Source organism: Peromyscus leucopus, chromosome 8a (genome assembly GCF_004664715.2).
Source record: "Peromyscus leucopus breed LL Stock chromosome 8a, UCI_PerLeu_2.1, whole genome shotgun sequence".
NCBI classification, from domain to species: domain Eukaryota; kingdom Metazoa; phylum Chordata; class Mammalia; order Rodentia; family Cricetidae; genus Peromyscus; species Peromyscus leucopus.
Genome location: NC_051085.1, coordinates 53,531,168 through 53,548,035, shown reverse-complemented (window position 1 = coordinate 53,548,035; position 16,868 = coordinate 53,531,168). Strand labels below are relative to the sequence as shown.

The window sequence follows — 16,868 nt, the reverse complement described above, 5'->3', positions numbered from 1 at the left end:
ACACACACACACACACACACACACACACACACACACACACACACACGTGTTTTTCAATTTACAATGTAATAAAGGATAATGCCACACAAAAACGTGAGTTTCTGTTGCTGTAATAAACACCTTGACCGTAAGCAACTTGGAAAACAGAGAGTGTATTTCTGTTTACAAATCTCCGGATACACTGTTGCTGAGGAAGGCTAGGGCAGGAACTTGAACAGGGCGGGAACCTGGAGGTGGAAGCTGCTGCAGAGGCCATGGAGGGCTGCTGGCCCCTGGACTGCTCCCTGGAGCTCTCCACCCCTTGTCCTTGTCGCGGGGGATCCTCCAGGCCAGGAGCGGCAGCACTCACGATGGCCAGGCCACTCCCACATCAGTCACTAATCAAGAATCACGTACTATAGTCTTGCTTACAGTGGGATCTTCTGGAGGAGTTTTCTCAGCTGAGAGTCCCTCTTCCCAAATGACGCTAGCTAGCGTGTGTCAAATTGACATAAAACTCGCCAGCACAGAACAGGAAATTAAGTTGAGTTCTTACAAATGAAAATTTCCATCAACTTTAGTGTTTTTATGTAAGTTAACACTGAACATTTTTATTAGGGCTTGAGAGGTAGCTCAGTGGTTAATAGCAAGTCCTGCCCTTGCAGAACCAAGTGTGGTTCCCAGCACCCACACGGGGCACTCACAACCACTTGCTTTGGCTCCAGGGTATTCAGTATCACTGTCCTCCTCTGGCATCTGCACTCTTGTGCACTTACCAACAGAAACACACACACACACACACACACACACACACACACACACACACACACACATGGTATCAGTTACTTTTCTGTTGCTGTGAAGAAATGCCATGAACAAAAGCAGTGTATGGAAGGAAATGCTCATCAGGCGCTTGGTTTCGGAACACAGAGTCCCGTTGCGGCATTTGGGAAGGCGTGGCATAGAGGCAGAAGCAGGAGGGTGGCTCATCATCGGCCAGGTGTTTCTTGCTAGCCCGTGGTCACTTGTCACGCTGGCGCTGGGCAAATTTTTCCCAAGCTCATTTGAAAGCTTCCTAGGGGAGTGAATTGTACCAGAAATGTTGACTATCGTTTATACCAACTTGTGTGGGACCAGGTACCAGATGGGTCTCAGATGTTGTTGTTTCTCTGTCTCTCTGTCTCTGTCTCTCTGTCTCTGTCTGTCTGTCTGTCTGTCTCTCTCTCTCTCTCTCTCTCTCTGTGTATGTATAATATTTGCATTGACTTTACATTTAATTTGAAAATCCATAACTAGACTTTTGAATTAGAAGGGCCAACTCGAACATATTTTCAGTCCCTCAAGGCAGCTTGTAGGAAGTGGTGTGTGGAGCTCTTGCTGAGGTCTCCAGAGCATGTTAAAAGGTTCACTCGTCTAACAAATAGGAGAAAGTTGTGATTTGTTGTTTTCTTTTTGGAGGTCTGACAGCCTGGTCTGTCTGTCTCTGCAGTTAGCTCGTAGTCAGGGAAATCTGATGGGAGAAGGGGAGAGAACAGGGCTCCAGGGTGGGGGTGACCACTGGACCATTCAGATTAGAGCCTGAGTGGTGTTCTTATTGTTTACAGTACAATCACATTGCTTCTTTACCATTTCCACTTCAAATGTATAACATTTTATGTGCAGCTGAGAGGCATCTGTGTGTGTGTGTGTGTGTGTGTGTGTGTGTGTGTGTGTGTGTGAATATGTCTGTCTGTCTGTGTGTATAATAAAGATTTTAAAATCGTGCCACCCACCGTTCTATTTGATAGCCCGAGATTCAGATTGAACTGCATTTAAACGGGTTAATATCTAACAGATGGCTCCTGTGCTGGTGTAGAGTGTAACAGCATCTTAAACCAATGAGGCACGAGCTCCCATGCCAGAACACACAGCCTTTTGCAAAGTTGTAGTTTGTAGAACACTAAAAACGATGTATGCATCGTGAATAAACAAACAAGACATGTGTGAAATGGTTTTCATGGATCGTAATTTTGGACACCTTTCTTTCTTTTCCTTGCAACTAGAACGATTTTTATCCTATTACAATTATTTTACCTCAGCAGTTGAAATTGCATTATCAACATGAAACTTTCAAGTCATGTGTTCATTTCCTTTTGGCAAATGGAAGTCATGCGTTGAAAGCTTTGATGTGAGTTATAAATAATCATGAGTCTACCAACTGTAAGCCCAAGAGGAGGCAGCGCTGGCAGTGACTGATACATTGTTTACTGCTACATTGTATCAGTTCAGATAATTGTGTGTCGATTACTCTGACGACAACGTGTCTTTAAGTGTGTGGCTTGGGAGTGAGGTAGCTTATGATTCTGAGCCGGACCTCAGGTCGAGATTCTAATAATATGAAAAATGAAGTCTCATCATTACACCATTGTGGGTGCCTGGGAAACCGATCCAAGTGTATTCTTTTGCTGTGGACTAGACTCATTTCTGAAGCGGTGTCTGTATTGTCTTTGAAGCTGGTGGCGGCTCTTAGTTATGCACTAAAAGCCATTATGTTTTCTAAGCAGATGTCTCACTTCTGAGTGATTCAAATGAATAAAAACTTGATGAACCATTAGGTTTTGGAAAATACATGTTTTCATTGCGGTTTCTCTATACTGTTTGTATTTTCTTGTTGCACATATAGAAAAAGATGTTTAAATGTTAGTTGATGTAATTCTTCTCAGCATTTAAAATTCTGTTTCACCTACGACAGATTTTTAAACATAAAATCCCATGAAAAATAGTGGTACAATAAATTCTCCTTGTTTTCAAATCTACCTCTTAAAGCCTTTCTGAAAATGTAACAGCGATCTAAGTTGACTTCAGGTTGCATAGGTCATTGTAGAAACGTCCATTTGAGAAGCTAGTGTCTTCACTAGGTTTTCTGTTGTGTAACACAACATCATGACCAAAAGTACCAAGGGTATACTTCATCCCACAACTCTCGGGTCCCACTCGTCACTGAGGGACGTCAGGGCAGGATCAGAGCAGGGACCTGGAGAAGCAGAAGCCACAGAAAGACAGCTGCTTCCTGGCTGGCCGCTTACTGCCTGCTCAGCCTGCTTTCTTAGACTGCCCAGGACCGCCTGTCTAGGAAGGCTCCACCCACAGTCAGCCGGGCCCTTCCCACATCAACCACTAATAAAGACAATGCTCCCCTAGGCTTGTTCGCTGGTCAGTCTGGTAGGAACATTTTCTCAATTATGATTCCCTCTTCCCGAATGGCCCTAACTTGTGTCAAGCTGACAAAAGTGCTTTGATAGCTAGTTGTACTTTGAATGTGACCCGGGGTGACATACTTTCCTGGCTAACCATTCAGTTACCAGTTCACAGTTATTGATTGCTTGCTTGCTGTGAGTGTGTGTGTGGTTTGGGTGAAAATAAAAGTGATCTCCATAGGCTCATAGGGGTCATAGGGAATGACACTATTAGAAATCGGAGCCTTGTCGGAGTAGGTGTGGCTTTGATGGAGGAGGTGTGTCACTACCGGGTGGGCTTGAGGTCTCAAATGCTCAAGCTAGGTCTAGGGTGGCATTCACTCCCCATTGCCTGCCAATTCAGATGTGGAACTCTCAGCTCCTTCTCCAGCACCGTGTCTGCCTGCATGCCGCCATGACATGATGATAATGGACTGAACCTCTGAACTGTGAGCCAGCCCCGATGGACTGTTCTCCTTTATGAGAGTTGCCGTGGTCATGGTGTCTCTTCACAGCAATAGAAACCCTAGCTCAGACAGTGTATAATTGTAGAAAAGGGCATAAAGAGCGCCCTCTTCCCTCAAAGCTCGTTTGTTCCAGAGAAGTCATCTTAACAAGTGTGTGAGCGGAGGGTAAGGTTATTTTAGCATCGTCGACTGTGTATAGTAGAGAAATTAGTGTAATGTCTAGCATAGAAATGTTAATGAAATTTTCAAATCTGGCGTTTGCCTTCAGCCAGTTAAACCTGGCTTCGGTGTTGAGAACCGCTGTCTGCCTGGTGTCCCGGGCTGTTTGCGATGCCGTGGGAGCAGTATTTCCTGTGCTTTATGGTGGTAGATGTATGACATCATCAGAGCACAGGGACCAAGGCGGTGGCGTTTGGTGGTGAAGACATCACTGGGGAGAGGAGGTGAGTTGTTAGGGGGCTCGGTGTCACCAGCGACTCCTGGATGAGGGAACCGTCACCCCGCAGCCGGCCAGGCTCACTGTGTCCACCTCACTCAGACGGCCTGGTTTGCATGGGTTCTGCAGGGCTTCCTACGTTTGCTGGGTTTGAGGGCCAGCGCTAGGCACCCGGGTACCTCGAAGACTAAGGGTAGTGCTGGCGTGGGCGGAGGGGCTCTGAGAAAGGGCAAGAGCAGGAGCAGGACTTGGGGCTTGATTTCTGAGAGGACTGAGGAAGCAGCGGAGCAGTGGTCTGGGAGGCGCGGGCTGCTCGGGCGAGGTGGCCTGTGCAGCCATTCTGCTCAGATGATGGCCAGGGTGAGACAATAAGCGCGTGTGTGGCTCCTCCCCCTTGTTCACTCTGGAGTGGCAGCTTTGATGCGCTGCCCGCTGAGAGTCCCCAGCTTGGAAACGGCTGTTTGTTTGTTTGTTTGTTTGCTTTTTAGTCCCTCTCCCCCATATTTGAAGCTGGTGTGGAGGTGGGGGTGGGGAACACATGGTGGCAAACTTTCTGTATTTGTTCCCCCTTTCTGTATCGCCCTGCCATTCATGTTCTCTGCTTGGTTTCCTTCCTTGGTTCTGTTGTTTTGATACCAGCCACCCCGACTGCCCAGAGCTGTGGAGTTCAAGGGCAGTGTGTACCTAGTGCCTCTGGCGAGATTGGCTCTTATCTCGGGAAGGGAGGGTCCCTAAGAAGATAGAATTTAGTCCTCAGGAGGCCCCCTGAAGACTGAGCTGCACGGGAGGGTAGTTATGAGAAAACTTCAAAGCACACCCAGGCCTTTGGGCGTATCACAGCAGGGGGAGGCACTGGTCAGGCTCCACCTCCTAGGGCTCACTTCTAAGAACAATGCCAATACCTTGAAATTTAGATAAGAACCTTTGAAGATTTGATAATGTAGTTTCCCAGAGTGAGCTGTCAGCTGCCATGTTAGGAACAGGTCAGTCAGGTTTCAGGGTTCTGGTCACCCGTGGCCTCCCCAGGTCAGCCCACACGTCTGCTTCAGAGGTGCAGTGGCTGTGGGAACTGAGCACTTGTGCTGGTCTCAAAGTAGTGTCTCAGCTTTGAAAGGGAAGCAAGACTTTCCAAGTATTTTTGCATTACTGCCCCGAGATGTAAAGGCCAGTGTGACTTTAGTGTTTTCAAGTGGAATCAATGGCTATTCCTCTTGGCTTAAGCACACTTTAAAAAACCTAAATATAAAACACAAAAAACACTTGGTGAAAAGTACAGTCTGAGCAAGCTGTACATCACGAAGAGGGTCTACACTCACCTCCGAGGAAGAGCTTAGGAAAGCTGGCCTCAAAATTCCAAAGCAGTGAAGCATGACAAAAATTATGAAAATAATCAACACTAAGAAATAATAACTGACAAAGAACGACTGTTGTTCAGGATAATTGAGAGATTAATTTTCAGCTAAATGCTTTATATCAAACATAGTCAAAGGCACCTTGGTCGGAATGAACATGGCCCTCATAGGCTCCTATGTTTGTATGCTTATTTCCCAGTTGATAAACTGTTTGGGAAAGGTTAGGAGGTGTGGCCTTACTCGGGTAGGTGCCTTTGATGGAGGAGGTGTGAAGTTTCAGGAGCTTACAGAAGGCCTAGTGTCTGTCTGTCTGCCCCCCCCCCCCCCCCACACACACACTTGCTGGCTGTAGATCAGGGTGTAAAGCTCTCAGGTACTTCTCCAGCACCATGCCTGTCTGCTTCCCACCATGATGGTCATGGACAAACCCTCTGAAACTGTAAGCAAGGCCCCAGTTAGATGCTTTCTTTTATGAAGGTTACCTTGGCCATGGTTCCTCTTGAGAGCAACAGAGCAGTTAAGGAGGACATCTCTGTAAGGAGTATTTCAGCAGGTGTGCGGAGCACTGGCTTTGGTACCATTTCCTGTGTCTGCAGAATGACTCGGTTGGGTTTCTTTCGAAGGCAGAGGGCTTGGAGTTGTTTATGTTGTATCACGGGAATTAAAATGTGTAGACCACACTGACTGAAGGGCCATCTGAGAATCTTGTGATAAAGTGCACTTCACACCGGCTGTCCACCTTCTGTTTTGGTCTGTTTTTATCACTCGAAGCAGGCTGAGTTAATGAAGGAAAGAGGCTCATTCCACTCACAGTTTTGGAGACCCGAGGGCATAGCACTGGCCCCGATGATGTCGCAGCTACAGGAGGACATTTCTGTGTGGGTAGAGATCCCGTTTTGAAAATGGACCCCCCAGAGGCTGGGCTCCCCTATGTCTTTTCGGGGTGTCCCCTTAATGACCCCGCACTAGGTTCCCTCTTTCAAAGGTCCGTGGCTTCCCACCACTACACAGAGGACCGAGAGCTTCCAACCAGCTTGCTTGATGCTAAGACAGACTCTGAGACCCTTTCAGGGTGGTTTGACCTGGGGCATCCGGCACAGAAGAAGGTGGGTATTTGGAAATCCACCCTAGTGGGTGAATTCGATTGTTTCCTCCTTGACTCCTCTCCCGCCATCAGTGAGAATATGAAAGAGAAAGATGGAAGGCTACGTGCTTCTTTTACAAGAAAAAAATACATTTAAGTCAATATTTGCGGGTATAGCAGAGCCAGGAGGGCTAGAAATGAACCATTTCGGGACTTGAAAAGGCTAACAGCCGAGGGAAGAGTTCGTCCTTCCCGGACTCTCCTGTTTCCAGGGTATATTCCACGTGGAAACCCTGATGGGGGAGTTCTTAGGTGAGCTAGTGGGAACCCCGAGAAGAGCCCCTGTTCTCTGCAGCGGCAGGGCCATGCCAGCAGAGCGGTGGGGTGCAGGTGAGAGGTGGAGCCTCCTGGCGTGGGTGTGGGTGAAGGAGGTGGCATGCTGTCTCCCAGCTTGGCTTCTCTTTGGCCCTCCAGTGGTTCCCCCTCCCTTTGGCCATTCCCTCTGAGATCTATCTCTCCCGTTATCTGAGAGGAGGTAGACAACCTGCTATTCATTTGTGTGTCTGAGTGGTGTGAGAAGTCATGATTTCTTCTTCTTCTGATTTCAAACTGTGTGTTTTTTTTAAATCTTTGTTGAATGATAGTTGTTTTTCTCTTTTCAAAGTGTTTTTTTTTTCATACCTTTGAAAAGTTTCTCTGTTGTCTTTTGTAAGTATATGTCAAAATGTCTTTGGTGTGGAAAAGCATTCCTCACCCACACAGTTGCCAGCACCTGCCCCAGGAAGAGCCACAGGTGATGACGCCTGGTATGTGCCCTCCCAGGACCTGCACACTGGCCTGATTGGCTCTGTGTGGCCAGGGGTCTGTTGATTCTTCATCATGGGTAGGCAGTGTGAGCAGCGAGGTGAAGTCTGAACTCTACACACCACACGTCGCATGCTGCCATTGTTCTAAAGTGACACCATCCTCAGTGTGAATGTTCTAGAACTTAAAATACGCAGGTGACGGTTTCATGGCAACCTGTAGAAACTGGATCTAGGCTGTCAGCCTCTCACTGTTGACTTTTTTGTGTTCGATGCTCTTTTCATTGCTGTGAAAGATTTTCCTCAATGGGACAGCTAATCAGTTTCATCTTTTGACTTTGTGCCCTCTCTGCACATTCCCGGTTGGCTGTGCTCTCATCCTTCTTGGCTCTGAGTTCATCCATGTCGTTGGAACAGGAAGAGTTCTTATGACAGTGTCATGTTGAGTAACGCGTTTTGTGCAGACTTTCAGCCAGGCAGCTCAAGGTTGAGCTCAGTCACTAAGCCTTGCCTCAGCAGCCTTCTGGGCCAGCTTCCACACCCCTCACATAGCACTAGAACCTCTTCAAAGACTGAAGCAGGGTTGGTCAGCCCCTGACACCAGTGACCTCAGACGACAGCCAGGTACATTTAAAAAAATACTTGGCTATTAGTTTTCCTGGTGTATGATTCCGCAGAATTTAAATCATCTAGGTTCATGTGACCACCAGATGGAGGACACGGCACACCTGTGACACGACCCTCTCCCCTCCTGGCCACTCTGTCCATCTGATTCTACAGTAACCAAATGGTTCTCTGGTGATTGGCTTTGTTTTTCCCGGTTCTGTAGATGGAATCAAGTGATGCTTAACCACTTCCAGCCTCTCGTGTCTCTTGGCACCTTGGCTCTGAGGTCCACCTGAGCTGTGGTGTACACGGGCTGTGTTCTTTGTTACTGGGCTGTCTTTGGTTGTACATGACTACTTTGCTTCCCCAAGCCTCTACTAAAGCACAGTTGGCTCACTTCCAGTGTTTTGAAGTCGAGAATAATAATGATATGGCTTTGCAGTAAAAGTGCCCGCCACGCAAGCCTTCTGATCTGAGTCCCGTCCTCACAGCCTATGGTGGAAGGAAAACATGGTCACAAAAAGTTGCCCTCTGACTTCCACGTACAGACCAAGCCACACATGTGCCTGCATTCAGGTATGCATATCACATATGACAACAACAACAATAAAACAACAATTTAAAAAAAAAGGGTTTTAAAGTACATAGAGGAAAACACCTGACATGACACTCTGGCCTCCATACACACAGGGCACACATATGCCCATGTACCTGAACATACGCTCTCTTGTGCGTGCGTGCATGCGCGCGCGCGCGCGCGCACACACACACACACACACACGAACCTGTACTCACAGACTATACATTACACATACACAAATAAAAAAGAGTAACATTTATGCCACTTTACATTGTTTCCGAGGAGTGCTGAGAAGGTAGGAGGTCACTGGCCTGTTCGCTTGTTGAAGAAACGTGTGTGTCTGTCTGACATGGGCTTTGACATGAGGGAGTCAGTAAAATGTCCCAGTCTTTATAAATACCATCTGTTCCATGTTTCTGCAGCCTATGGCTTCCCATACATGTAGTTCTATGATGTTTTATAGGTTGTCAGTTCTCAGGAATTGTTTGGTGCCGTAGCTTGCCATCCATTTACTTAGCCTCTTGTGTCTTACATAGTGTTTGGCATGGCAGGATATGGAAGATGTTCATTCAAGGAACGGAGACCGAGGGACCGAAGGCTAATTTGGAAGCTCTGCACTTGTCTCCACAGAGTTAACGCTGTTCATGGTCAGACAGTTCAAGGTTGTATTTTTTAGCACATTGTGTGAAAACAGTTCTCTGTCACTACACACTGGCCTTTGGAGTAAATATCACCTGCCACAGGAAAGGGTCGTCTTTAGCATCTCAGGGCTCTCTTTATTCTGCGGCTTTATTGCTGTATGTAAGAATGAGGTAAAGGGAATACACACACCGTTCAGAGTGTGACAGTTACAGCCATCTGACACACACCGTTCAGAGTGTGACAGTTACAATCATCTGACACACACCGTTCAAAGTGTGACAGTTACAGCCATCTGACACACACCGTTCAGAGTGTGACAGGATCGTCAGAGTTTTTCTGAGTGATCCGAGTTGGACCAATGGTAGAGGTGAAACCGGGGAGCCGTTTTGAGGCTGGAGCAGCTCCTCTGTTCTCTCCACTCTCCCATCTCTCCTCAGTTAGTCAGTACCAACTGGTCAGCCCTGAAACCGCACACATATAAGGAAGACTGAAGGAACTCAACAGGATGTATATGTATGTGTCTATTCATATATGTAACGGTAGCATTTAAAGAAATAGCAGCAATGGATTTGAGAGGGAATGAGAGGGCATGGGCTGTGTTGGGGGAGAAGAGGGAAGGGAGGAGATGATGTAATTATATTTTTAATTTCAAAAATTGTAAATAAGCACATTACGACACTTGGAAGCCGCCTGCGGTCTCCCTCGACTTCTCCCGTGTGAGGTCGTCTCAGGTGCTGGGAGCTGCTTATTATCAGCAGAAATTCTGCTGTCACATCACGTACGGCTTTAGGAGTATATGCTAGGAACTGAAGGTTCCTAGGTCTGGATCGACCAGTAAAAGCAGGGCTGCTAGTGCCCAGGTCAGAGGTGTCTGCTTGTCTTGGGGAATCATGTGACTCAGAAGCCAAAGCCTGGGGGCGGGGCACAGGGAGCCTCTCAGAGATAGTTTGAAGGACAGGATCCAGGGAGCGGTGGGCCCTGGAGGGAGAGGCTCCTGTTGGTACCTTGGGAGGAAAGACTTCTCCCATGCTGGTCAGGAGTGTGGCAAGGGGTGAGGGGAACTACTGGTGTAGGAGGGAAGGGAACTGCTGGAGTGTGCTACTGTTAAGTAAGAGAGTGGGAAACAGAGCCAAGGGAAGGGGTGGGCACAGGGAGGAGGAGGGGAGGGTGGGCACAGGGAGGAGGGGGTGAGCTTCCAATGAGCTGAGCCAGGATGTGCGAGTCTCTGTAGTGATGACTTTGTCCTCTGGGTCTGTCCTCAAGAGGGAACAGTGCAGTCATATGGTAGCTCAGGTTGTTGTTTGGAGACTCCCCGCCCCCACCCACGGTGTTTTCCGGAAGCTGCAGCAGTTTACACCTCCACCATCAGGAGATAAGACTTTCCCTTTCTCTGGAGCCTCGTTAGCATGGCTACTGTCTGGGGTCTTGATGACAGCCATTCTGACTGGGGTCGGTGGAATGGAATCCCCAAACAGTCTTCTCTGACGGCTAAGGAAGTTGAACTCCTTTTCAAGTATTTATTGACCATTTGTGTCTCCTCTATTGAGACTATCTGTTCCATGCATTAGTCCTCGTACTGGTGGGCACGTGTGTGTACAAGTTGGTGTATGTAGTGGATATGTGTGCGTGTGTGCGTGTATGTGGTGGTGGAGGCTGACACCGGGTGCCCTCTGTTGTACTCCCCCTTATGTATTGGGACAAGGTCTGCCACTGAGCTCATTGATTCGGCTAGAGTGGCCAGCTGTTGAGCTCCCAAGATCCACCTGTCTCTGGCCCCCCAGCCCTGGGGTTATGACCATGTGCTGCCCCGACTGGCTTTTTCAGTGTTGCTGGAGACCCAAACTCAGGTTCCCACATTCTTCCATTAATCCCAGAGTGAGCACGTGACAGCAGCCACAGGAGCACCTCAGGTCTGCCAGCACGTTCGGATTCCTGTAATCTGTTGTTACAAGTGTGGGCCCATGACTGTGATTCCACCTCACATCCAGGAAACATGGAAAGCGATCACAAAACACAAATACCCGCACAGTTAGAAAGACATAAAATATTTAACGGGAGTATTTACTGTGAGAGGGACACCACTCAGTACTAGGAAAACCCCGAGGGGACTCTTTTCCTCCAGGCCCGATTCTTGCTAAGGCTTTTAAAGATCATTAAGATGGAGTTTGGATGGAGAGATGGTTTCCCCTTTCTGAGGAAATACATCTGTCTTTAGCAAGTGCGGTCATGGCTGTGCAGCCGATGCTTGTTTCCTTGTTCGTGTGTCTCAGTGGCCTCCACGGCTCCTGAGGACAGGGCTGAGTGCCTGGGCACAGGCTCCTCAGTATCTAGAAGCTGCCCAGGTGTGTAGTTAAAGAGGAGGTGCTCTTCTCCCTGAAGACCCGGGTCCTCTCCTGTGAACCTGTCTACTGATAATTTGATGCTCACGAATAATTTAGTCTGTTATCCAAGTCAGTTCCCTCTTTCCCACTACCCCTTCCCCAGCCATTCAAAGTGAAATGCCCACCAGCAGGTCAGTTGTGAGTGCTGCTGGAAGCCACCAGGACGGCATTCCAAACTGTGGCTCTACCCTGGAGTTCCTCTGGTCTACCAGCAATGGTAACAGTCTGGGCTGGAGGGGGCAAGTTTCTTCTTAGTTGTCATTTAGTTTTGGAAGAAGAACTCTGTTTTTCAGTAACGGTTCTCATGGTCAGGATGGTGTCTCTCTGGATGTTTTCTGGCTCCCAAGTATAGCGCTTTCCCAAGGGAGTACTGCCAGGCCCTGCAGACCCCAGCCTGCCACTGCTTGCTGGAGTGCCTGCACTGCCCCCGAGGTGGTGCTCCTGCACTGCCCATGAGGTGCTCCTGCACTGCCCCCGAGGTGGTGCTCCTGCACTGCCCCTGAGGTGCTCCTGCACTGCCCCTGAGGTGCTCCTGCACCGCCCCCGAGGAGGTGCTCCTGCACCACCCCCGAGGTGCTCCTGCACCGCCCCCGAGGTGCTCCTGCACCGCCCCTGAGGTGCTCCTGCACCGCCCCGAGGTGCTCCTGCACTATGGAATGGAATTAGGCACTTGACTTCTACACATTTGACTCTCTGGGACAGGAGAGTTCAGTAAATAAAATTGCCAAGTACGGGAAGAGGGAACATGGATTTCTTGGTGACCCACAATACAACATTCCCTGTGTGTAATAGACCTGACGTTCATTTAGCACAAGTTGTAAGTGCTAAAGTCAGGCGAAGAGGACAGGGAAGAGGAGGGGAAAAGAGAGGGGAGGAGGAAATATTTCTAAATTCGTTCCAAGGTGAAAATCCAGAAATCATCTATAGGCAAAAGTTTTTTTTTTTTTTTTTTCCCTCCAGATACTTTAAATTGCCCATTGAGCTGAAGATGGTTGGTTCTGTAGATATATGCAGGCAGTGTATCTTTTTTTTTTTTTTTTTTTTTTTTTTGGTTTTTCGAGACAGGGTTTCTCTGTGTAGCTTTGCGCCTTTCCTGGGACTCACTTGGTAGTCCAGGCTGGCCTCGAACTCACAGAGATCCACCTGGCTCTGCCTCCCGAGTGCTGGGATTAAAGGCGTGCGCCACCATTGCCCGGCTCGGCAGTGTATCTTTTACATACACTAGTTTGAGAAGTAATATGCCAGATTTTGACCTGGTTAGTACTTGCGTAGGAGCGATAGGCCAGGGCAATGAGAAGAGCAGGAAAATATTTGTTAATTTGTTAGCAGATGTTGGACTCTGAAACTATTCTCTGTAGTGATGGAGGGAGCTAAAGTCTGGGGCCATGCTTGATTGACACCCAACCCCACCACACACTGTGGCTGCGAGTTGGATGCCTGTGAAGATGATTGTGTTTGATAATTAATTAATTAGTTAAATTTGAGACATGCTTTCACTCGACAGCGTAGGCTGGCCTCAAACTTACAATCCTCCTGCCCCAGCCTCCGGAGGCTCATGCCGCCATGCCAGCCAGTTTGCTTTTTTAAAATCCATGCGTACTGAATTGCTTTGATATAGTTTTTTGATTACACTAATCCAAGCCTTTATAGCTTTAGAGTGCACTAATAAGCTGATAATGGTTTAATAGTTCCATTTTCAGAGCCGTTCAGGAAAAGATAAATGGGAGGTGAAGGGCAGGTGAAAAACCCCATGATGCTCCTCCAATAAAGAAGATGGGCCTTTAGTCCCAGCCCTCGGGAGGCGGAGGCAGGCGGATCTCTATGAGTTGCCGGCCAGCCTGGTCTACAAAGCGAATTCCAGGACAGTCTTGGCTGTTACACAGAGAAACTGTGTCTTGAAAAGCTCCCCCCACCCAAAAAAAAAAAAGGTTAAAAAGCACCTTTGACCTGGTACATTCTTCATTCTTGGGGCAGTCTCACGCAGTACCTACACTGTTCATCAACCATCTCCCACATCGCCCACATCCAGTGAGCATACCCTGGTAGAGTGGGCAACCAGTTTTGAAATCGAGTTGTTCATTCTGAAAGCCACAGTGTATTGTGGGACTAGACTTGGTATGGTAGTGGAAATGGCTTCTGGGACACACTGGGAACCGGTGATGGGTTGATGGGCACACCAAAAAGGAGGTTCAAACCTGTCTGAACTTGGGAGCTGGTGCAGCGGCTGTTTTTGTCTGTGTCTGCTGTATACACACGCACATGCACGCACGCACGCATGCACATGCACACGCACATGCACACGCACGCACATGCACACGCACGGCACAGCCAGTTTCTGGTGCAGGTGCACTGTACTTGCAGACAGACTTAGATGGCTGGAGATGATGCAGGACCGGAATTGACGATGCTTGCAAAGGCGTCGTTTATTTCAGAGAAAGGACACAGCAGTGAAGCAGCAGGCCTGCCTGCTGGGTGTGGAGGGCTGGGCGGAGCTTCAGCAGCTGCCCGGCCACTCTGGACCCTGTGCCTCACACCCCGGAGGTCACACTGGCATCTCCTTGTCTAAAGCCAGCCCTAGGGGCAGGTCCCAGGGGCCTCGCTGGGACTAGTTGCCAACCATGGCTGTGACTTCAGCAGTGGTTGCCAAAGATGGAGCGTGCACTGCTTGCCTGGCCAGGCCACTGCCGTTGCAGGGGAGTGGCCGGACCCTTTCATGCCTGCTGGCAGGACTCCTCATGCACTGAGGGATCTGTGGTGCATTTCTGGGGGTTGCAGCCTTCTACGCCCCCCCCCCCCAGCTTCAGTGGAGTTGAGTGTGCGTGTGTAACTGCATTTCCATTTTAGAATCTTAAAAATGTGACCTGCGCCAGCGGCTGCTGTGGTATTTAATCTCCCCCTTATTCTCTTAATTCATTATGTTTAACCTTTACGAGACTCTCAGACTTCCTCAGAGGAAGCTGTGCAGAAGTGTGTCAGGGGGTGAACATGTGTGTGTCTCAGTGTGCCTTCCGGATGCTAACTGTCTCTCCTTGCTTCTCCATCCCCAGATGAATCAGCTCCTAAGGAAGTCAGCAGGGTGAGTAACCGAACGCAGTTTCTACAACACTGTCCTGGGACTGGAAACGTGAAGTTCCCTTCTTCTCTAATTTCCATGTTGTCTTAGCACTGAGGTGAGAAAAGCACAGCAGCAACTCGGCACCCTTTCCAGGGTGTCCCTAGGGCAGCCGATGCAGAGAGAGAGGCTGTACACGGAAGCCCCCCGGGGCGGAATACCCAGATGAGGCACACACGTGCCTGCACATCTGGAATCGTGCCACAGCTAGGCTCTTAGAGCCAGGAGACGGCCGGATTTACAGATTCTCCAGAGGAACCGTGAAGGCAGCATTGGCCAAGCATCCTCATGTGGAGATGTCACCTCAGCCCTGGTGGCAGAGGCCACCCTCAAGCCATCTCCTCTGCAGGACACCGCAGCCCACCACTGAGCTGACTCCCTCTTGAACCTTGCCTGTGAAGATCCCTGGATCTCAGCTCAGTCATTTTTACTTGTGGAGGAATCAAGGCCGATGACTGTGGTGAAGACTTGGTAGTGTGCTCAGTACCCCCAGAAAGTCAGGGTCGTCTCCATCTAGAGTAATATGGTTAAGGGGTCTAGCTCACTTAGCCGCCGGCAGGCAGACCGGAGACAGCTCAGACAGTGAAGTACCTCTGGTGCACACGTGAGGACCTGTGTTTGGATCCCCAGCCCCCATCTTAAAAGGCAGGGGTGGCAGTGTGTGTCTGTAACCCTAGTGGTAGGGGCGTTTGAGGGATCCAGGATTATCCATATGCCTGTTACCAGCCATGTTCCTGTCTTTTCTGTTTCGTGATTGGCTCTTAGAAAGATGTTCTGAGCTGAGCAGTGGTGGTGGTGGCACTCACCTTTAATCCCAGCATTTGGGGGGCAGAAGCTGGCAGATCTCTGTGAGTTTGAGGCCAGTTTGGTCTACAGAGCTAGTTCCAGGACAGCCAAGGAATACAGAAGAAACTCTGTCTCAAAAGACAAAAACAACTGAAGACAAAAAACAAAAACAAAAAACAAAGAAAAGAAAAAGAAAGAGGCTCTGACCAGAATAGGGAGAGACAGCATCCATATAAGAAGCAATCTCAACTCTCAGTTGCTGGGATGTGCCGCCCTGTGGGCATGCCTGGGCTCCTGGGGGCAGAATACGGCATCTGTGTGCTGCTGTACTCTCACAAATGGACTGTGGCAGAATGGAGTGCATTTTGAGGCTTTCTTTTATAATGTTGATTTTTTTTTTCCTCTCCCCTGAGTATTTATAAAAGGCTGCTCTTTGCCCTTGGAATGAATGGCGTTCGTGCTCATTAGGATCTTGGTGAATGCTTTGGTTTTTACTAAGCCAGCCTGATGTGGGGAGTGTCACACTTAGCTGAATCCCATCTCTCTGGAGTGCTCTCACTGGGTTGTCTCTTGGCCCCACTGATCTGCGGTACTGATACTCTGTAGACCCCCAGGGCCACTGTGTGCCCTGCTGACTGTGAGTTCTGTAGCAGGCTGCCCCCCCCCCGCCCCCCCCCCCCCCCCCCGCCCGGTCCTGTTCACACTTTTGCTCACATCGGACCATCACAATTAAAATTGTGTCTGTGTTTCCGCCCGTATTAGCCCATTGATAATCCTTCTGCGCACTCGAATTCTCCCGAGAAAACCAAACAAATGCTTCCCCGAAGTTCATTTTCCGTAGGTCCTTCCTCACGCAGAAGTTAGCCTCTGTCCTGTGTGTGCTGCTCACACTGTGGTCGTGTAGACAGGACCTTCACAAAACCTTTACATGCAGTCGAGTGTGTCTTGGGGGTCGCTGTTTTATTTCTGTTTTAACTGACTGTACTCGTGGATGGATGGCTAGTTTCCCACACTTCTTTGCCGCTCACGTCTGTGTCTTACAGAGTCTCCTGACAGTGCAGAGGGTGAGCCACGTCACTTTCAGAGCTCAGTGATCAGGGGCCTTGAGGGGACGGGGCTTAGAATGGTCCCCCAGCAGTGTGACCGCCTGGTTTTCCCTGAGTGCATGGGACAGATTGCTTTTCCGGAGTCCGGATCCCATTCTCTGGCCTCCACCTTCCCTTGGCCTGGCGAGGGCGGCGACCACATTGCTTCTGTTGAACGCCTCGGTGTGCTGAGGGAACGGTAATGTTTGCCGTCAGTCCAGTCTCGGGGTCACGCCAGGCTCTCCCCATGTTGAATTGGAGTCCTGTGTCATCACTCTCCCCGGGATATTGTTCTTTACTTCCCGAGTCATCCTTTTGGGGAGAGGATTTTTAAGTTAGG

General features: G+C 49.1%; 1 protein-coding gene across 7 annotated transcripts in view; it reads left to right on the top strand.

Annotated features, from left to right (window-relative positions):
* The window catches only part of Pde10a (phosphodiesterase 10A), a 445,668-nt gene that overhangs the window by 359,306 nt on the left and 69,494 nt on the right, over positions 1-16,868 (top strand). For all 7 annotated transcript variants that reach the window (XM_028866641.2, XM_028866647.2, XM_028866646.2 and 4 more), the window contains one exon: positions 14,593-14,621. In XM_028866641.2, coding sequence (XP_028722474.1) covers positions 14,593-14,621 — 29 coding nt within the window. The remainder of the gene's footprint in view (positions 1-14,592; positions 14,622-16,868) is intronic.